Source organism: Acromyrmex echinatior, chromosome 12, assembly GCF_024713525.1.
Source record: "Acromyrmex echinatior isolate Ae372 chromosome 12, ASM2471352v2, whole genome shotgun sequence".
Lineage (NCBI taxonomy): Eukaryota > Metazoa > Arthropoda > Insecta > Hymenoptera > Formicidae > Acromyrmex > Acromyrmex echinatior.
In genome coordinates this window covers 5,104,558-5,126,443 of record NC_141863.1, presented here as the reverse complement: position 1 = coordinate 5,126,443, position 21,886 = coordinate 5,104,558, and the positions used below count along the sequence as shown (strand labels likewise).

The 21,886-nt window shown below is 35.0% G+C and overlaps 3 protein-coding genes across 8 annotated transcripts; 2 read left to right on the top strand and 1 right to left on the bottom strand.

Annotated features, from left to right (window-relative positions):
• Positions 1-1,165: 1,165 nt before the first annotated feature.
• On the top strand, positions 1,166-9,336 carry Tudor-SN (staphylococcal nuclease domain-containing protein 1). Its single transcript, XM_011062104.2, has 9 exons — positions 1,166-1,683; positions 2,967-3,088; positions 3,242-3,384; positions 3,731-4,225; positions 4,571-5,054; positions 5,523-6,153; positions 6,226-6,675; positions 6,758-6,964; positions 7,406-9,336. The coding sequence occupies exons 1-9, from the start codon at positions 1,633-1,635 to the stop codon at positions 7,511-7,513; spliced, it is 2,691 nt and encodes an 896-aa protein (XP_011060406.1). The 5' UTR covers positions 1,166-1,632; the 3' UTR covers positions 7,514-9,336.
• Positions 9,321-12,992, bottom strand: LOC105149588 (methylosome protein WDR77). 4 transcript variants are annotated; one of them, XM_011062109.2, is made up of 6 exons: positions 12,854-12,946; positions 11,735-12,269; positions 10,920-11,250; positions 10,111-10,283; positions 9,836-10,028; positions 9,321-9,716 (listed from the first exon to the last, which is right to left on the bottom strand). In XM_011062109.2, the coding sequence occupies exons 2-6, from the start codon at positions 11,847-11,849 to the stop codon at positions 9,494-9,496; spliced, it is 1,035 nt and encodes a 344-aa protein (XP_011060411.1). In that variant the 5' UTR covers positions 11,850-12,269; positions 12,854-12,946; the 3' UTR covers positions 9,321-9,493. The 4 variants fall into 4 exon arrangements, with proteins under 4 accessions (XP_011060411.1, XP_011060413.1, XP_011060409.1 ...); XM_011062111.2 differs by lacking the exon at positions 11,735-12,269 and having other exon boundaries at positions 12,854-12,992; XM_011062107.2 differs by lacking the exon at positions 12,854-12,946 and having other exon boundaries at positions 11,735-12,781.
• Positions 12,993-13,265: 273 nt separating this feature from the next.
• On the top strand, positions 13,266-20,759 carry Vap33 (VAMP-associated protein 33kDa). Of its 3 annotated transcripts, none has more exons than XM_011062105.2 (6): positions 13,266-13,405; positions 16,891-17,046; positions 17,189-17,298; positions 17,543-17,728; positions 17,805-17,906; positions 18,210-20,759. In XM_011062105.2, the coding sequence occupies exons 1-6, from the start codon at positions 13,336-13,338 to the stop codon at positions 18,375-18,377; spliced, it is 792 nt and encodes a 263-aa protein (XP_011060407.1). In that variant the 5' UTR covers positions 13,266-13,335; the 3' UTR covers positions 18,378-20,759. The 3 variants fall into 3 exon arrangements, with proteins under 3 accessions (XP_011060407.1, XP_087268042.1, XP_011060408.1); XM_087411916.1 differs by having other exon boundaries at positions 17,805-17,910; positions 18,214-20,759; XM_011062106.2 differs by lacking the exon at positions 17,805-17,906.
• Positions 20,760-21,886: the final 1,127 nt, after the last annotated feature.

Below are 21,886 nucleotides of genomic sequence, written 5' to 3'. Positions count from 1 at the left end.
GGTCGCTCTGAATGAACCCAGTGTACCTGAAATGTAGGATTTATACTATGTATGACATTCGTCATTCATCGTAATTAGGCCTTTTCTACAATAGAGTCGTAAACGGTAAGAAATTAACTAATCCTATCGATTATTCTTCTCACACTTAACTGTGATTGGCCAATTTTTTATGGCTTACGACCTGCGACTCTATTGTAGAATAGGTAGTAACAATTAATGTAAGATGTCGTATGACGGATGTCGTAGTGTAAATCTTATATTTCAAGTATAGTATATTTCGTCTATAGTACACATGTGATAGTGATAGTGAATTTTAGGACACAGTTGGTATATATTGGGTCATCTAAAAAGTATCCGCGGTTTTTTATCACTAGATGTGTTGACCATCAACACACATCTAGTGACAAAAAACCGTGGATACTTTTTAGATGACCCAATATTACATACAATACATTACATCATATGTATGTACATATTGATCCTTCGTCAAAGATATCTTCTTTCTCAATTTTTTAAGGAAATACATATACATCATTACTTCTGTGATTCTGCTATAAATTCCGAATACGATATATTGGGTCATCTAAAAAGTATCCGCGGTTTTTTATCACTAGATGTGTTGACCATCAACACCATCTAGTGACAAAAAACCGCGGATACTTTTTAGATGACCCAATATTTCAATTCTAATTTTCCTCCCGTTCGCGCTGAATGAGCAAAGTTCCGCATTGGTGCCGCCATTGTGAGGGTATAGTGTACCAATCACGCGGAATCCTCCAGTGTCCAGACTCTCTTCTTCTAAGGACTCTAGAATAGTACAAAATACGAAAGACGGAAATCGGGATATCAAGAGGTCTATTTTTTATTACTGCACTCGGAACCAATGCAATAAGTTAAAGTGAAACAAACGTATACTTGTTTCAACTTATTGCACTGTGTGTACCAGTTCAGAAAGTGCAGCAATAAAAAACAGACTTATGGTATCAATCATAAAACTTTTTTCCTAGGATGAAAAGTGAAAAATTTCTCCATTAACTTCAATGGTTAAAATTTTCACTTTTCCTAGGGATAAAGTTTCACGATTGGTACCCTGGTGTCATGGTGCCGATTGCCAAGTGGACCGCACCCCAAGACGGACCAAGAAACCACTCTCATGCGCGCCAATTCGAAGGCGGAGCATAGAGTGCGACACTGTGTCGCGCGGCGTGTTGTCGCGTGTTGCCACATCACCATCGCGCCTAAGCGCATTTCGTAGCGTGCCTCCTTCGGTGTGTAGATCGCGCTCGCGCCGATCGCAGGTCACTTCGTAAAGTCGTAATAGCCGCGATTATACGTGGAAAGGAAACGTGAGAGAGCCCTGGGTTGCTTGTCTCTGCCCCGCGTACGCCAGCCAACATGACAACTCGTCATTTCTGAGTTCGCAGTCCTCACTCAAGAGAGAGAAAGAGAGAGAGAGAGAGAGAGTGAAAAAGACTATTCTTTCTTTTTTTCCTCCCAAACGCACCACGAGGAACGATAAATTGCGGAGTCACGAATACAGCTGCTATCGAACCTGCGACCTAAGAGAGTGCACGTGCTGATCACTGGAACGAGCGCACCGATCTTCTCGTTCGAGGACCATCGCGCGGCATCATGAGTGCACCTCAGGCACCAGTAAAACTGCGCAACGGGGTGGTTAAGCAGGTGAGGAATCGGACGCCACCGGATCTTTCTCGTGGCTCTCGCTATTTGTGCCGTGCCGACTCAACTGTTGAGTGTTGATCCTCTGATCGCTCATCCAGTTGGCAAGAACGGCACCGTAGAACATATGGTTGCAATCTGGAGTATTATTGCAGCAGCCTGCCATGTGATGCTTCCTAAAATTTTTTAGATATGCATCACGTTATTGAGAACGTTTTCACTGCCCTCTTTCTTTTTATTTTATTCATTGTTGAACGACGAGAGTTTGTTGCTGGAAAGTTCTATGAAAGATATTAGCAATTGCGTAACTGGTACTCCAAAATATGATGCTGGATATTTTAGGATACTTAAAGTTTTCTCACGCTGCAAAATTTTATTCTAAGAATAACATTAAATATTTGTTGCATTTATGTTTTCACTTTGCATTTATATTTTTACTATCCCCTTACTTTTCAATTTATTTCTTGTTGAGTATTATGATTTAGGACGTTTTTGAAAAGATATTAACAACTGCGTAATTTTAATCTAAGATATAATATGGTGTTGGATATTGTGGGATATTTTAAGATTTTTCATACTGTAAAATTTTTATTCTAAAGATAATCGTCAGATATTCGTCATGTTAATGAAAATATTTTCATTCTCTTGCTTTTTGATTTATTTCTCTATTAAGAGTAAGATTGTGAATCTTATCAGGAAGTTCTATGAAAGATTAGCAGTTGAGCAATTAGTGTTTTAATTAATCTGAGATATATAGTGCTGGATATTTTAGGATTTTGCTTTCTCATGTTGCAACATGTTAATTCTAAAGGTGACAAATTCTTCATATTAATGAGAATGTCTTTACCGTCCTTGCTTTTTAATTTATTTCTCATTGAGAGTGTTAAGATTTAAAAAGTTCTATGAAAAGTATTAATAATTATTGTATTTGATATTCTAATCTGAAATATAATGTTGTACTGGATATTTTGGGATACTTTGAACTTTCTCTACAAAATTTTAAAGGTACAAATTCTAAAAGTAATAGATATTTTTTATGTTAATGAGAATATTTTTACTGTTTTTTTGCTTTTTAATTTTATTCCTTGTTGACAGGAGTTTGTTCAATTTAGAAAAGATATTAATATTTTTATGAAAATTACATAAGAAATTAGCAATTCTATGAAAGCTATTAGCAATTTTGTAATTTGTCAAGTATTTTGTGTAAAATCTAAGATATAATGTGATACTCTGAATATTTAGGAATACTTTAAGCTTTCTCACACTGCAAAATTTTAATTCTATAGGTGACATCGGGAGATACCGTTGTTATCCGCGGACAACCTATGGGTGGTCCTCCACCTGAAATGACAATTACTCTGTGCAACATTACAGCTCCAAAATTAGAACGTTGGAAAGGAAATGACAGGTACGTAAAATGCATATTCATATACTATACAAAATTATTACTTGTAAAGATTTTTCTTGATTATTTTTTAGTTTTTGGACTAAGCAGAGATTTATATAAGTTTATTGATAATAATTTAATTATATAAAATTAAAACAATTTACGTATTTATAGCACGGATGAAACCAAAGATGAGCCGTACGCTTGGGAAGCAAGAGAATTCCTACGTCGAAAGTTGATTGGCCAAGATGTTACTTTTGCAACTGAAAAGTCGATCAACACTGCCAGAACATATGGAACTGTCTGGTTAGGGAAAGGTATTTATTTGTGATACACCATACATTTACTAAAACTTGGAAAATCGGCTGCGTTCAACAGAAAAAGCAGATTTACAACTGTCATAAACTTTTGTATAATTATAGTATGAATAGTTTATACATTTAGATCCTGTGAAGAATTAAGAGCAAGATTCTTACAATAGTGCTTTTTCTGCCAAATGCAGCCAATGGCCGCGAAGTTTTCTTTGCTGAGATAGAATTGTTCCTCTAAATTTAAAAATATAATCCAGTCAGCAAAGAAAATTTTCAACAGTTACAAAATAAATACTTTCTGCTGAACATGGCAATGATTAAATTTTTGCATCTAATTACAATTGTTATGCAGACAGGAATGGTGAGAACGTAATTGATACTTTGGTGTCTGAGGGTTTGGTGACCGTTAAGAAGGACAACCGCAATCCTACGGCTGAACAACAACGATTGATCGAACTGGAGAATATAGCAAAAATTGCAAAGAAAGGAAAGTGGTCGGATTCGCCAACTTCCGAGCATATACGGGACATCAAGTGGACTGTTGACGATCCTCGAAAATTGGTCGAGAAATTCGCCAAAAAACCAATCAAGGCAGTAATTGAGTTCGTCTTTGACGGCTCTACTGTGAAGGCTTTTCTCTTGCCTGATTTTTACAATATAACGCTGATGATCTCGGGTGTTCGTTGTCCTGGCTGGCCGAATGGTCGTCGCGAAAATTCCGTGGGCGATCCTTATGCAGACGAAGCTAGATACTTTGTGGAATCGCGGCTCTTGCATAGAGACGTCGAAATAGTACTGGAGTCGGTCAACAATAACAACTTCATTGGCAGCGTCATTCATCCTAAGGGTAAAGTTTATTAAAATCTGACATTTTATCATTATAAATACCAAGAAGTCATTATTGACTGTTTCTATTTTTTAGATAAATAATATATTTTTATGTAAAAGATAAGATTCTGAAATTTTTTTACTTTTAATAAATATTATGTCCTTTATGCCGATGAAATATTAATTAATTTTTATATTTTTTTAAATTTTATGATTTATTTGTTTTATCTCTTTTTAATGAGTAAGAAGTTGATATTTCTAATGTCAAACATATCTAGCAGCGAGCGTATGTTAAATTATGTATAATAAATATTCCAAATAATTGAATTTAATTATAATCATTGATTTTTTTTATTTGTATTAGGAAACATCGCTGAAATTCTACTAAGCGAGGGTTTCGCGAAATGCCAAGATTGGTCGATCAGTAACAGTAGATCCGGCGCGGAAAAGTTGTATCTCGCTGAGAAAGCTGCAAAGGAGGCACGTTTGCGATTGTGGAAAGATTACAAACCATCCGGGCCACAGATCGAGTTTACTGGCACTGTTGTGGAAATTGTTAATGCAGATGCACTTATTGTCCGAACTCAGAACGGGGAAAACAAGAAAGTATTTTTGGGTAGTATTCGACCACCTACCCGTGAAAAGAAAAATGAGGACAGCAATAATACTACTCGATCGAAAGATTTCAGACCTCTTTATGATATACCGTGGATGTTGGAAGCGCGAGAATTTTTACGCGAAAAATTCATCAGGAAAAATGTAAAAGTGGTAGTTGATTATACGCATTATTATCCGGCTAGGGATAATTTTCCAGAGAAGTTATGTTGCACCGTAACTTGCGGCAAAACGTAAGTATAAATCAATTTCTGAAATAGCGAATTCGATCACCTGCAGTACACTAAATTAGTATACTAAAACTGTATAAATATTTTTAATATTATTAATATTATTAATATTATTAACTACTCTCATATATTTGCCTTGTTCTTTTAAACTTAATTTCTTCTTTTGTTCTCCAACATGAAGAAGCTTAGTTGCAAGAGGCTTATAATCATTATTTAACAGAATATACATGTATTATTCCATTATCGAGTTTATTATATTATATAAATATATATTGATTATGTTATATAATAAAGTATTTCAATTCCATTACATTTAGATGTTTTATATAAATCAGCCTTTGCAGGAGTGTAATGATTATGTTCACCATAAAATTTCACCTTCTAATGATTTACAAACAAAAATTATTATTTAATAATTATTTACAATTTTTTAATAGTTGATAATTCTATCTTATTTTGCCATGCTAATAGGAACATTGCAGAAGCACTAGTCGGTCGAGGTCTTGCGCGAGTGATTAAGTACAGACAGAATGACGATCAGCGTTCCTCTCAGTACAATCTTCTGCAAGTAGCTGAAAGCAAGGCAGAAAAATCGCAACACGGACTGCACGCAAAGAAAGACATTCCAGTTCACAGAATAGTGGATCTCTCGAACGATCCCTCGAAAGCAAAAGCATTCTTAACTTCGCTCAAACGAGCGCAGGGAATTAGAGCGGTCGTCGAGTTTGTGACGAGTGGCTCGCGGCTGAAACTCTACCTTCCCAAAGAAGACTACATTATTACATTTGTGCTGGCTGGAATAAGAACTCCACGTTGTCAGAGAACATTGCCCGGCGGTGGTGTAATAAAAGCCGACGAGTACGGTGAGAAAGCTCTCGCCTTCACTAAAGAACACTGTTTCCAACGAGACGTGGAGATCAAGATTGAGAATACGGAAACAAAGTTGAGCGGTTTCATTGGTTGGTTAACAGTGAACGATGTCAATATATCTGTTGCTTTGGTTGAAGAAGGTTTGGCTGAAGTTGTAAATTTCCCGGACTCTGGAGAACTCACCAAAACTCTCAAAGCCGCGGAGGAACGTGCAAAAGCAAAAAAGCTTAATGTAAGTAAAGGTGCTTAATTATTGGATAATGTACTTCATTAAAAAAACTGAAATATAATTTGCGTTCTATAGATCTGGAAAAATCGCGTGGAAGCGCCAGTAGAAACCGACAAGATTGTGGACGAAAAGGAGGGGCAAGAGCGGAAGATCGATTATCAAAAGGTTGTGATTTCCGAAGTTACTGATGATCTTCATTTCTACGCTCAGTTCGTCGATCAGGGCACTTTGTTGGAGAGTATGCTTCTACAATTACGTCAGGAATTAGCCGCCAACCCTCCACTTCCTGGCGCCTATAAACCGACCAGGGGAGATCTAGCGGTTGCGAAATTCAGCGGTGACGATCAATGGTACCGTGTGAAAACGGAAAAGGTTTCCGGTACCAATGTCAGTGTATTCTATATCGATTACGGCAACAGGGAGACCCTTAACGTCACACGAGTTGCCGATTTACCTGCGCGTTTCGCGACTGATAAACCATACGCTCACGAATATGCACTTGCGTGTGTGACTCTTCCGAGTGACGTAAGTAATGAATTTTAATACAATTCCTTTTCAGAAAATAAATGTATTAACGAAAAGACGCCTGTTGATAATATTTTTACAGACGGATGACAAGAGAGCAGCGGTGGATGCGTTTAAGGAAGATGTTTTGGATAAAATTCTTCTCCTAAATATCGAATACAAGCTAAGTAACAACGTAATTGCTGTGTCGCTGATGCATCCCAGTACAAATGAAGATATCGGGAAGGGTCTTATTTCTGACGGATTCTTGCACGTTCAAAAACATCGAGATAGGAGACTTACTAAATTGGTTAGTCAATTTTTGTTATATTAGTATCCATTTATTGCGACAAAATTTCTTATTGAAATATGAATTCCCGAACCCATTTTTATAACATTTTCATAACACTTCATTCTCTTTTATTCTCTCTCACAATCTTTAATTTTCCAATTAACTTAAAAAGGCACGTGGAATGAAAATCGAACTCATTATTTATCGATTATGAATCGAGTACTTTTATGTAAAGTCACGCGTAATCTCTATTGTGATAAAATAAATTTATTAACTAAAAGAAAGAAAGAGGATTAAAACAATTAAAAGATAATAAATAAAGATAAATTTTATTTTAAAATGTAATAAAATAATTCCTTTTCTTTCTTTTACTGTACTGCTTTGTAAAAATCGAGTCTTTGTGTCTACATTCATTGAAAATTTATTACATTTATATGTATGTGTTAATTTTATTTGCAGATCGAAGAATACAAGAAAGCCGAGGAGGATGCAAAGCACAACCATCGTAATATCTGGATGTACGGAGACGTAAGACCAGAAGACGATGACAAAGAATTCGGGTTGTAATTCATAACGAATGCTCAATTTAATTTGGGATAAGCATTATCAATATGAGGGAAAAGAAAAGACAAGATCGTGTTATAAAAAAAAAACAATATAATAAATAACAGAATACACGAGTCTATGTATCGCCACATAGATAAAAAAATAACAATGATGAATGTCGATATGAGAGTAACATGTCGTGTTAGTCTCAATGCAATTATATATCTCAGTATATAAAAAGACAATTGTACATAACAATTTTAATAATAATAATTTCTGTAATACAATGAACAAGGAGCGCATTCAGTCCTTGAACGAGACTATGCAGCTTTTGGCATTACATGAATTCTCATCGACATGAACATTCGTTATTAATTTGGTGCCACAAATACAAATTGTTTGAGGACCTGATATTTTTAATCCGATATGAAATTTTCAATGTGCAATTCAACACTTTAGATACATCAATCATTAGATATTAATTGCTTTTCCTATGGATAAACAGCAATCATGTTAACTAATGTACGCGCTACTCTTTTCAAGTTTTTATATGCAAGGATGATCATGTAGCTGTAGAATTTGTAATTGCAGATTTAATCGGGCAGGTAGTTAAACCGAGATAAGGAAGATTCATATCAATAAAATATCAGAGTATTTTCAATTAAAATGACATTGGCTTCTTTGGATAATACATTTTTCAACTTTTTTAAAGTGGCACGTGTGTGCGCGAATTCAGCATAATACAAAAAGTGGGGGATATACAATAATAATAATGTGAAGGAAGATACTATAAAATCATGTTTTTCTTGTCATCTCTTTCCGGATAAATTCACGTTATTCATATACGTTATATACATAAACAGGTTTGATATATTAATGTACTTACAAGAAATTATTTATGCACAGTTGTTCTACAAATCAGTCCTACAAATTGCAGTACAACAAATATAAAATTTTAAATATTCAAAATATATTTACGATAAACAAATGAAATGTTACTGTATGTTCGGGGAGAAGTAACTCGCAATATTCTGCGATATAAAGAATATACGTATGTAGATTCTATGCATCACAGAATAAACTTGCATGTTTATTTTATCAGAATTACTATATATGTATATATACTACATTATATAGCGTATCTTTAATTTATATCATCTTTAACTAACATTGGAACTGATTTTCTAATTTTTTTTTAGACATTTTGTGATGATAAACTTTTATTTGTGATATTTTGTTTATGTTATCACGTTATCATTGACTACTTTGTAAATAAAATCTTACTGGATATTTGATATACCGTACACACTGTAGGATCAGAAAGGAAAAGAAAGACTTGTTTAAATTACATTAAGAGTAGTACGATTCTTTTAAAGATCCACAAGGTATACAGCAAATTCTATTACACTGATACACTTGATTCCTTTACATTACTGTTATACGTAGCGATAATATTTTATAATTGTCGAATATTTTTCTCTTTTCTGCAATAAAATAGAATATATCGAATAAACACAAAGAGTATCATAACTATGTTGTAGAAGTGTCTGACACACAATCATCAAGAAGTTCGAATAAATGCAAGAGGAATGTTTTCGAATGTATGAAATTCACTAAAATTCACACCTTGTCTCGCCGCTCATAAAAATATGTACTGAACATTGAATGCACATTTCTTGTGAATCTTTACCTTCAATTAACACCATTCAGTTCTCTTTGAGTTGCGATCAGTATTCCGTCGTTGATATGTAATGAATAGTTTGCAAGTTTTTGAGGTGAGGAAAATGTTCATTATATTGAGATGTTGTTTCGATCAATAAATCAAATATTTTATAAAGTAAAAAGATCATTTTAATATCACAAAATTTTAATATAAGTTCAAAAAATTGATTTATCATCCTTAGAAAGCTACACATTCAATCAATTTGTTTATTTATGTCCGAAAAACATGCATATAAATCATCTTTATACCATACAAATTTTCGTACAAAATCATAATTACTATTGTCTAACTTGAATTCGTCCTTGGGAAGCTATATATTCATTTACTATATGTTTGAACACATTTGCGTCCCAAGAACACGAATATAAATCGTCTTTACACCATGCGAGCCCTCGTACAAAATCGTGATGACTATTATCTTCGTATATTTGCATCAATTCTTTTTGAGTATCAAGTACTTTTATTGATGTGTTATCAAAACAGCACGCTAACTGTTCTTTCCTGGAAAATAGATAAGTTATCATAAATTTATTATCGAAAGAATATATTGTATAAGAAATATTCTGTATAAGAGCTATATTGTACAGACAAGTAAATTGATATTTCTGATAAATTCTCACCTCTCTGGAGTTGGATTAAATAACAGTTTGTGTACACCTCTATCACATTCATTCGATTCGCATAACGGAGTTTCTGTTTGCCTAATGTCAATTATTGCAATGCTGCCTTCGGCTGTACCTATTGCTATAATATTTTCCAAAGTAGTATTCCAAGATACTGCTGTTAAGGGACAATCATTTTTCTTGAAGATACCTTTGAAAAATAAAGAAAATTTTTTTTAAAAAACGTAATAAATTTTAAGATATTAGAAAAAAAAACTATAAATAATACGTACAACTCGCCGGTTTGGCTCGTCTAATATCCCATAGTAATGATTCGCTATCTAAAGAGACAGATACAAATACAGAACTGCACATAGGCTTCACGTCTGTACCAGTGATTATGTCTAGATGTGCAAAGCTATACGAATATGTCGCGATTAAATCCTCTACGTCCCACATTTTTAAGCTGAAACAAGCATAAGATTATAAATCCTCTCTAGCTGATATAAGTCTATTGAACTCGTTCAATTATATCCTTCTACAGCTAACAGTGGGCTTACTAGACTCCATTATATAGTGGGCTCCACTATATCTTGATTGTTTGAATAAAAATTATTCTTATTCCAGTAAAATAATTCCGTTTCCTCTGTGAAGCATTATTAAGATAAAAAATATATTATTATATTTTGATTTACTATTAATTCTTAATTCTTGTATTTATTATTGTAGCAATGTGCCATTTTATACAAAATTCAAACAATTTAATTTTCTTTATGTTACATCTAGAAGTTGTAATTGTCCTTTGAAATAAATAACTTTTTTTAAAAAAATCAAATGAATGTAACCAAATAACAGATGTTGATTAAAAGGCAATAATTAATTTCAAGAAATCAAAATGACATAACTCGTATAAAAAAGAATAAATACGAGTTTATTTCAATAAGAATATTATCAAGATAATGCCTATCTTACTATTTTTTCCTTTATTCTTGGCTTTTAGTTAGATTCAGTTTTTTTAGTGTCAGCTCCATAGGATTAATATCTTTCTCTAATAATCTCTTCCTTAGCTCGTAATATCATATATATTTTAGAAACTTTTTACCAACAATCCATTCCTCCTGTGACAATGTTTCTCTGATTGGAAAATGCAGACACCGATAGGATGCTGTCATCATGCTGACATACGTATCCGAGAAGCTGTAACTCATAACGCTCGTCTATTTCAACTGCTTGATAAACCCGCACAGCACCACTGTCTTCCACAATGACAAATGTATTCTCGTTCAGGTAAGCGGAATCACAAACGCCACTGTCCATCCGTTGTTTTATAGCGGCTTCCTTTCGAGAAAAGTCCGAGATATCCTTGTAGTACCAGAGAGTACCATTCCAGTAAAGATCGACCATGTTAGTGCCTCCGAGAATAGCATTGTTTTCTACAACAGAAAACTTCAGCTATAATTGTTAACTGTAAAGGAGTTGTACTATTTAAAATAAAATTTACCATTTAATAACATAACTGTAATATACTATATATATTATAATATAACTATATAAATAAGTTGCGATATAATACATGTGATATAACAGTTATATTATTGAGTACGAAATTATGACGTAATTGATGTAATGTTAGCGTTCGTGGGTTTTTTAATTGTATAATTTCATAACTTTTTCATAATATAGATAATAATTGTATAATTGTATAATTAAATTCTATAATTTTATATCTATATAATTAATTCCATAACTTTATAACTATATAATCAAACTCCATAACTTTATAACAGTATAATTAAATTCCATAATTATAAATGTATAATTGACTCCATAATTATAACTATATAATTAAATCCCACAACTTTATAACTGTATAAACTCTATAACTACATAACTAGACACTCCGGACACATTCTTTACCATCATAAATTGAAAAAAGCTGTAGATGCTTGGTGTCGACAGACGATCGGTTTTCTAGAAATGCCAAGTTTCTGAAAAGATCCCCGTTCGAGATTGAAGCACTGTACGTGTTCATCGCGAACCGGACTGTCTATTGAACTATAAGAACTAACTATGAGACAAAAGGATCAAATTTTGTGACGATTCACAATCCCTATAGAGAAATTTCTTTTCCTCTACCGTGTCGGAGCATCGATTCTCTGAGATTCTTTTTCGGAGCAATTCTCACTGATTGGTGGGATTTATACTTCTTGAATCTCTCCTTGAAATTTCACGACGCCTAGATATCAATTCTTTTGCTTTTCAAATGATTTTGCCCAAATTTTCATGACAAAACTGAACAATTCTCCAAGAATTGTCGTTAAGGTTAAACATGCGTCCACATACAAAACGCGCGCAACAGTCTGGGTTTGCACAGATCTGCGCGTGCTCGTTGGAGTACAATGGTCTGGTTTTTTCAGCCGAATTTTTTACACTGTTCATCTTTCTCTTTTTCCTTTTAACGTAAAAAGAAAATAAGAAAAGAGATGAATGGTGCAAAAGTCCTGCCTAAAAGGAACTAGAACGGGTAAAAGGTCGAAGCGAGACAGAGCAAGAAGAGGACGATGGGAAAATTAACCCGAAAGATAGCGGGACGTAAAAAAAAAAGAACGATAAGCTCGGACGAAATAAATAAATGCAGGGCATTAATAAAGAATTACAAGTAAGTCAGTAAAAGTCGAAAGAAATCGGAATAGTCAGAGACGCGATAATTCATGACTTTTGGAGAGAAAAAGAGATCGTAAAAAAGATAAACATAGATAAATAGAAAAATACTTTTTTTTCTTCGAATGTCTCTAATTAAATATATTCGTCTCATTTTCCTGAGGGAAAAAATTCGCATTAATATATTATCGAAATTTTGGAAAAAATTCTGAAATTTACATAAAAGTTCTAAAAAAATATATAAATTTAAGACTTAAAAGAAAAAGTTCTGTTCTTTCTATTAATTAGAGTTGAAACAAGTGCAGGAAGTACAGTGCAGGTGCAGCCAGCAAGAGGAGCAGGGGGGAGAGGGGGCCGAAAGAAAAATGAACGGACCGGTTTACTGGTCGTGGCGTGGCGGTGGCGGCGGCGACGTGCGTGACGTAACGCGGCCTCTACACGGCTCGCACTTCGCAGACGCAGTTCACGCAGTCACAGTTCACAGTTTCCCCGCCGTGGGCGCATGCGCATCGTTGACCAGCCGCGAATCGGAATCAGTCCAACGGAATCTCGGTAAAGACACGGCCACGGGAAACGGGACAACACCGAAACGCGACGTTGTAGACGGCTGACGCGGAAGAATCGCGACGAGGTAGAGCACCAGGCAACTTGTCAATACGCGGGGCCCAACGCGTCGTCGACTACCCGTTGGCGCTTCAGCAGACGGCGGCGGCGGCGGCGGAGGAGGAGCGGAGGAGGAGGAGAAGAAGAAGACGAAGAGACGGAGGTGGTGGCGGCGGAGGAGGAGGAGGTGGTGGAAGACAGCAACAAAGCCGTGACTCGTCCGTCGGGAAGTTCGTCTTGGTCCTCCAGTCAGGATGTCGTCGAGGTCCGACAAGCCCGAGCAGGTTTTACTTATCGAGCCGCAGAACGAGCTCCGATTCAGGGGTACGCTGTGAAACCAAAAATTTCAGATCAAAAGATCCGCTCATTCTTCACCCGCACATCGTGTTTGTGTTTCTCTTTCTCTCATTAGTTTTTTTATATTCCTTCCTTGCCGTGTTCCTTGTCGCCAACTTATAAACGTGAACGTCGTGAGCGAGTACAACGAAATGCGTCGCTCGCGACATTCACGGATATTCGCGATGAGAAGCTCGGCACGTCGGAGCTACGTCGTCAAGATGACGTAAGGCCATTTCGGCCGCCCGCGCGGCCGCTCACGTTCTTCGTCTCCTCTTAGACGACACGCTTAGCTCGCTCGACGATTGTGTCGCGTCGTGTCGCATGTAACCGATGTAACCGATGTAACCGATGTAGCGAGGCGCACCGAGGTCGCGGCCGTGCCTCGGCGAGCGTGCGATATCGCCAAGTCCGTACCTAACCCCATCTGTCCCCCGTCCGTGTGTCAATCCACTGTCATCCATTGTGACTCGCCGTCGCGGTGCCGCGACGATGACGATCCTGATCCGTCCGTCCGTCTCGATTCTCTCGCATCCTGACGGGGGCGATTTTCCCTCCCCCCGAGACGAGGAAACGAAACGAACGGGCAGGTGACGGGTCTCGAATAGTTTCGATGGCTCTCGCGCCCTCTTTGGCCGCTTCCGTGTTTCCGTAGCTGCTTTTTTTTTTCTCCCCGTTGTTGGTGAGAAATGGAAAAGGGACGGCGAGATCGGTCGATTTCCCGGTCTTTCGCAACGAAACGCGATGTGCGGCCGCCCATCGATCGGCTCTTCGCCGTTGTACTCTCAATGCCCGATCGCTAATCGCCGATACGAGGAAAAGCCATTTATTGAATTTATATCCGCTGCTCCACTTATGTTAGCCGCTATACGCCAGTAATCTATAAGAGCCTCGTTTATTTATGCCTCGCGATGCCTCACGACAGGAGGCCGGCGGTAGAATCGCCTAGTTTCCGAATAATGCCGTTCGAATTTTTATCATTTTCATCTTGTTCTCTCTCCCCCCCCCTCTCTCTCTCTCTCTTCCCGAATCGAAGGTCCGCTCGGATTTCCTTGCGAGAACGTTGAACTCGGGTTCTCTCCCTTACGTTTCGTCCATCTACGCGCGCACGCGAGGTTCTTTTCCGAATTTTAGAGGAATATTTTAGAGAATTACGGAACGTAACACGGAATATATATATATATATGTATGTAGTTCATGTATGTAGATTGTTCATTTGTAACTCACGCCCACGCAGTGTGGGGCTCCATTTAACACCTCAGACGCAATATCGCCAAGCGGCTGCGGTTGTTTACGTTGTTGTTTTCGTTCGGCGCTTCGCTGAACGATGGCTACGAAAATGAAGCTCATTAATTATGTTTAAATCGAGTGACGTATACACTTCGACTATGATCGGTGTGTCATGTGCGTGTCGTACGTATTGTATTCGCTGAGACAACCACTCGAGATGTTCACGGTGTATATCACCGTTTCGACGAGAACGATGATCTCGTTATCGGAAGCGAGATGCACTCGAAAACAATCCCGCAATCCGTCAGCTGATTATTCCTGTACACTACTCTCTGCCATATATTTATTATGTTTTTTTTTCTATACCAAATATGATTCATTATTTTGATTATTCCATCTACTCCTTTCTGTCATATATATATATATGTGTGTACACACACACACACACACACACACACACACACACACACACACACACACACACACACACACACACACACACACACACACACACACACACACACACACACACACACACATATCTGCTACACATGTTTCTTTTTCTACACAGAATGATTCATTTTGATCTTAACAGACAAATATTTCGAAATATACAATTTTATCAAAGAATGTTCCAAATAAAAGTTCCAAATAAAAATAAAAATCATTCCAAATACAACTTTGCATATTTTTAACTTTACTAAAATTGTATATTTTTGCCTGTTAAAATTAAAATGATGATCACCCTATATATCGCTCATTTACTACACAATGATATAATTAAAAAATTGTCATCGTTTTAATTGTTTATAAAAAAACGGTAATATAAGAAAGAAAAAATGGAAAAAACTATTCACTTTAAAATTATACATTTTTATTCTTCTATAATCAATTATTGCATCAAAATTGCATTTTGAAATTAATATTACAAGATTTTAATGATTTAAAATATTCAAATTTATTTTCTGGAGAACTTGTTTTTTAATTTTGTTATAGCAAATAGCGATATACCTATATGTAAGAAGTTTATTTATATTTGTATTTATATTTTTTTTGTATGTCTGGATAATAATTCATGGATAATTTATTTGAAATATATAATTAGTATATTATATATAGTTATAATTAATAACAGCTAACTTTTATATAGTCCACGCGATAGTGATTAATTTACAATTCTTTTGCTTTACGTCACTTTTACAAAAGGAATTTGAACGTTATCTAATGAAAACGATGACTAATGACTGAATGACTTGCAACTAATGAAGATGGATCTTGATTCGATCTAATGCTTTGGAGAAACGTAAATCTAGTAGTTTTCTTTATCGTTTATTCTCTTCTTATCGTAATAACATATGAGAAAAATTTTATTAATGTAGTGACTGACTGGATATATATTGGTAGTTCATAAAAAAAGTAGAACTGGGTTAAATAATTATATATTCATTAAGTGTTAATATTTATATTGACGTTTAGTGACGTTTAGGGAAAAAATAATTTTGCTATTGTGTTATTAGATTTTTTTAATGTATTCAGTTCTGCCATTAGTTCTTTCTGGATTTACATATATTAGGCTCTCTATGCTGCATTCTTGGAATTAAACACGATTGCAAGCGCAAATGTTAAAATTAATATTTGAACATCACTGATGATGACTCGAACAGAGCCGAAACGTTCGATTTTGTATAAACACATGTAAAGTCTAAGAAATATATACAAGAAATCTATGTATAACGCTCGAATAACTGCCTCACTTTTATGCTCTCAATCACCTGAATTATAATAATTTTTAATTATATTTATTTAAATATATTATTCAATTACATTAAAAAATTTTACAGTGAAAAAATCTGGTTGCATTATTTAGAAATTTGATTAAAAATGGATAAAGCAGAATTTTATGGTTAAATCAATTATAATTCTAAAATCAATTATAGCTAGGATAATCAGAATTCTGATTGATATGATTAGAACTTTCTGGCTTGCGCATCTTCAACTACAAATTTTTATCATTATTATATAACAACAGAATTGCCTTTTTTGCTGAAATTAACCTTTGTACTTTGTACCTATTTCTTCAAAAGCAATTTTCTTTTTTTACTTCTTTGCGATCTCTACTTTATTAATTATAACAAAAAATAAATACCTGTTCGAAATAGAAATTTGCAATACAAATTTAGCTTATCAATGATATTATCATTGTAAATGAATGTAAATTTATTTTATTATTTATCTTGTTGCAGGTCCTTTTACAGGAGGCCCAGTCACATCATATATAAAATTAATTAATCCAACGAATAAAAAGATATATTTTAAAATAAAGACTACTGCCCCAAAGAGATACTGTGTACGTCCAAATTCTGGTGCTCTCAAGCCAAAGGATGTTACTGAAATAGCAGGTTAGTCTACAGCATCGAAATTAAAATTATAAATTTTATTTTGTATACTTAAAGTTCCATAATTTTTGTATATATTTCTTAAATAATATTATTTAAATTTAGAAAAGGTTCTTTTATGCTTGAATATCATGTTTTATTACAGTATGCTTACAACCATATGATTTTGATCCATCGGAGAAAAATAAACACAAATTTATGGTGCAAACTGTGGTAGCACCAGATGATGATGATGATGAATATCCAATTGATGTGGTAAGAGAGTATAACTCTATATTAAATATTGATAATTAATATAATAATATTAATTAATATTAATATTGAGATAGTGAGATTGATAGTGTAACAAGAGTATAATGCTGTATATTGAAACTAATAATGTATGAAGTAAATGTTACTAAACAAAGTAAACATATTTCTTACTATTTTAATAATTCTCTTATTTTAAAATTAAATAATGATTTCTAATAATTATGTACATCGTTTTTTTTTTTTTTAGTGGAAGGATATAAATCCAGATCAGTTAATGGACTCTAAATTGAAATGCGTTTTTGAAAATCCCGTAATTAACACCACTAGTAGCACGGTTAAAATGACTGCAACTTCCACAACAACTAAGGCGGATTCTAATGCGACTAATGGAAAGAACAAAACAGTTGGCGATTCGGTCAAATCGTCGCCTAAGGTAAGATATTAAGTGTATTGTATCGACAACAATAATCATTTGTTGTGGCGGCTTTAAACAATGATTCTCTCGTCAGCTTCTTGGTGAAGCAGAAGAGAAACTTATAAAAGCTGCGCAAGAGGTTAATCAGCTTAGGGTAGAGGAAAGCACGCTTAGGCAGGAAAATCTTCAACTTAGGGCAAGTATTTACGAAAAATCAATTATTACCTAGACCTATATTTTTTACAATAGTTTCATCGATTTGTATAAATCAAACTTGCGTTTTGAATTTGTATTAGCTGAATATTTATCTTAACACATTTTTTATTAAATTACCCAAATATTAAATATTAATTATATTACATTGACAATCCTGCAGTTTCTACATATTCTGGGAATGACTATAATAAATTGTTAATATAAATTTTAATTTAAAAAATGTTGCAAATTAAAAAATCGCGAGAAATCTGTCAATATAATATATGGTCTGTTTTGTCTGCAGGAAGATTTAATGAAGTGGCGAAACGCGGCGCTGGGCAATGATGGTAATCTTGCAGCAGCCAGAGGACTAACCTCGCAGAGCAATAGCCAGTTATCTCCGACATCAACTAGTATCCTCATCGCCTTCGCCATGGTTATAGTCGGCTACTTGCTGGGAAAACTAATCTGAACAGCCTTTATCTTATTGTATACCTCAGTGTATCCCCACCGCCCCCAAGTTTTTTTAGCCTGTCTTCTGCCGTCATATACCATCGTTCGATCGCAGGCACAGACTCCAAACGTTGCGTTACTCGAATGTTCATAATAAATGCTATAAACACGGACGGTAGTGGTCTACATTAATAGAATTGCTCGTTACGGATGTGCGCTTAATCTGATAAGATGCTTGGTTTAAAATTTATTCTATATTTTATTTATTTTTTTCGTCTTCTTTTTAAAACCATGATTAGAAGACGCTAAGTAATGCTCAGTTTATGTTTATCACATAATGTGGTTACATTCTTTTATGCTTGTAAAGGGATTTTCGCTCTGTAACTTGCTCCTTAAAATAGCGTTGAGCAAAATGTACTCGCGAATAACGAATCATGATTTCGTATTTATAAATACATATTCAAAATATTCGTCAGTCGCATTGCTCAACGCCTCTGAAATCTTATTCGCTATTGGGAATATAAGTTACCACAATTACTGATTGTTATTGCACTCTTTCTCAAATTTGTACACCACTTATTCGCAATAGGCCGAACCGTGTTGGTGCAAAACATCACACACGAACGAGTGAAGATGCTATTACTGTCATGTAGCATCTTTCTCTACGTAATATAACTTTTACGTCACAAAAAAATCATGTTGTACAATCGGAAGAGCAGAAATAGTCCAGTTGCTGGTATACGCTGCGTGAGAACGGTTGTTATCCAAGTTCACTCGATTTGCACTGCTTCGGTGCATGCCTCCGCGCCGGGCACCGTTCTCGTTCCTCGTTGTACATATTGTGTCCATTTGAAAATATATATAATACACATAGTCGGGGGAGGGGGGTCGGAGGGGGAAAGAGGAGGATAGAGGCGGGGCTGGCTGATGAAGAGTAGTGGTTTATGACCCAATAATTGGTTGTGCTGGTAGTTGTATTCCGCCAGCGTTGATATTTTAAATGAGAAAGATAAAAAGAGAGAAAGGGAGAGAGCGAGCGAGCGAGAGAGAGAGAGAGAGAGAGAGAGAGAGAGAGAGAAAGAGAGAAAGGAACGTTATAAAATGCATTGAATTTACTTGACGCTTCAGTGTACTTTTTATTTCTTTATGTTTGTCTTACGAAAATAACGAATAAAGATATGTCTCGGATATCACAAACGCTGAAGGGTTTTGAATTATGCACCTCTGCTCGATCGTCGTCCAGATGAGCGTTGATACGCGATAATTATGGACATATTATTTGTCGAGGAGTCCGAAGCGAACGCGAGTCGCTCAATTCAAGTTTCAACGAGCTGACCGCAGGTTGTCATATTAAAGTTAAACTGTTGTTGAGCACACGTAATACTTATCTCACACAGACATAGAGATATTTATATAACTGCCTTAGAATTAGAAGGCAATGTAGCATAAACACGATTTCAACTTTACTGGCTTCCTCCGTCGCTCCGAGTTTTTTTACATCACCCCACTTGGTCCTCGCAAATCTTTTTAGCAAACTATGAATTTTTCATGTGTCTCGCGGCTCTATAATATATGACATAAAGGATATAAAGAATACGTTCTTTATGCCGCCGTTAAATTATAGACACGTATACTGAATAAATGCGTTTTTCGTCGCGCTCGACGACGCGTGTATTTTACATATCAGTGTGAAATTTTCATCGCTGTACGAGTTTCTGATTCGGAGGCGGTTTATTCGGACTTCTCTTCAATACAGCGTTATTTTTCCGAGACATTCCTGTAAACGTTTGATTTCGGCGGAGGAGAACTCAGCGACTCTTACAGAGAGAACGATTTTAGATCTTGAATCGTGTAAAATCGAGAGCTCTATTTCTCCTTACGTATATATTTTACATGTATATCACGTGTATTAATTATGAAGTTTGTTAATTCGAACCTAATCTATGTCGCGTCTTTGTAAAACAACATATGTATATACATATATATATATATATATATATATATATATATATATATATATATATGTATGTATGTTATATATATTCGTGACTAAGAGAGGGCAAATGCACGTTTCTTATCTCGTGCGTTTTAACTGCACCAGATGATACTCTCCATTATTCCGTAGAAAAGAAAAAAGAAAGCGATGCAATTAGTATACACAACGCATAAACATCCCTTAGATACTACTACGTTAGTGAGATTTTATTACAGATATACCAAGAATTTGTTGTATATGATCTATATACGATTGTTATACGTATAATTATATATATCATTACCGAGTTTTTGCGGTTTTGCTTCATGCGTGACCACGTCGTCACGTGCGATTAATCTATTAACAGCGATTTCGTTAACACTCGTGTTTGAATAAAAGTATTCTATTAAAGAATGTACCATGCAAGACTTCTGATGTATTCGATACCACAGCGAGTAATTATACACTTTTGTGTAATCCCGTCGATTTCGTGTCGGAATTGGTGAATCTCCAAGGCTTATCTGAAACTTAAATCTAAATTCATAAATTATTATCGTCGTTAATATTTTATTTCACATGTTTTCATTTATCAAGAATTCAAATATAAGAAATAATCCAGTCTTACAGAAATTCAATTTAATATACTGAAAATTATTAGGTGTTGGAATTAATTCGTAGCGTTTTACAAGTGATGGGAAGTACTTTCATTAATGTATTTTTTAATGCTCATGTGAAATAAATAACATTCTTTCATTAAAAACGCTACGAATTAATTCCAACACCTAATACTTATTTTAAATAAGAAAAGAAGAAGGCTTTGCTGAAGCTTATAAAAAATTTAGCTAGCTGTAGATTTGTTGAATTATCAAAACACAATGGCTGCGTTCAGTAGAGAAAGTAACTTTGCAACTATTGTAACATTCTTCAATATGATTGGTTCCTGGTTTTGATTCCTTGGGTCTAAATGTATAAACCAGTCATATTGCAAAATTTTATAACAGTTGCAAAGCTGCTTTCTCTGCTGAATACAACCATTTATATAAGATTCTCAAGTTGATCGCTAAATTTTTTACAGCATGTCACCTAATCATGTTTGAGTTTGTTACATAAGCTGGTAGTTATAGTTGAGAGATTCTTATATTTGAGAATATTAAGTACAGTTTTATGATAATCTAATAATCTCATAAGCTAATTAGAGAGCTGCATTAGCATCTTAAAATAGAAACAGATTATAAATACTGCCCATAGTTTTTGAGTTTTTCAAATACTTGATTAAAATCAGATCAGATATTAGATTAATCAGACCAGAAATATTGAGATTCCTGGATATATATCAAATTTTAATTGGATATTAAAGTTTTAATATCATTAATAGTTTTAATAATTTTTTCGGGTGGGGATTAAACGAATTGGAGTGAACATAGAAAAAACGTTTTGTAAATAATATAAGATAAAACGTCGGGAGATCGTGAGCACTTCGAGCAAGCATCCTCGTGACGCCAGACAGTTTCCAAAAGGGGTAGCATCCCTGGAAAGGGAGCGCGTAGGTAGAA

Excerpts from the sequence above, each read along its gene's own strand:
- Tudor-SN (XM_011062104.2), top strand. The coding sequence starts at position 1,633 with ATGAGTGCACCTCAGGCACCAGTAAAACTGCGCAACGGGGTGGTTAAG. Across the intron at positions 5,055-5,522 it reads ACCGTAACTTGCGGCAAAAC|GAACATTGCAGAAGCACTAG; the intron begins GTAAGTATAAAT and ends CCATGCTAATAG. Across the intron at positions 6,965-7,405 it reads ATAGGAGACTTACTAAATTG|ATCGAAGAATACAAGAAAGC; the intron begins GTTAGTCAATTT and ends TTTTATTTGCAG.
- LOC105149588 (XM_011062109.2), bottom strand. The coding sequence starts at position 11,849 with ATGAACACGTACAGTGCTTCAATCTCGAACGGGGATCTTTTCAGAAAC. Across the intron at positions 10,284-10,919 it reads ACAGGAGGAATGGATTGTTG|CTTAAAAATGTGGGACGTAG; the intron begins GTAAAAAGTTTC and ends TGCTTGTTTCAG. Across the intron at positions 9,717-9,835 it reads TTTAATCCAACTCCAGAGAG|GAAAGAACAGTTAGCGTGCT; the intron begins GTGAGAATTTAT and ends TCTATTTTCCAG.
- Vap33 (XM_011062105.2), top strand. The coding sequence starts at position 13,336 with ATGTCGTCGAGGTCCGACAAGCCCGAGCAGGTTTTACTTATCGAGCCG. Across the intron at positions 17,729-17,804 it reads CGGTCAAATCGTCGCCTAAG|CTTCTTGGTGAAGCAGAAGA; the intron begins GTAAGATATTAA and ends TTCTCTCGTCAG. Across the intron at positions 17,907-18,209 it reads AGGAAAATCTTCAACTTAGG|GAAGATTTAATGAAGTGGCG; the intron begins GCAAGTATTTAC and ends TTTTGTCTGCAG.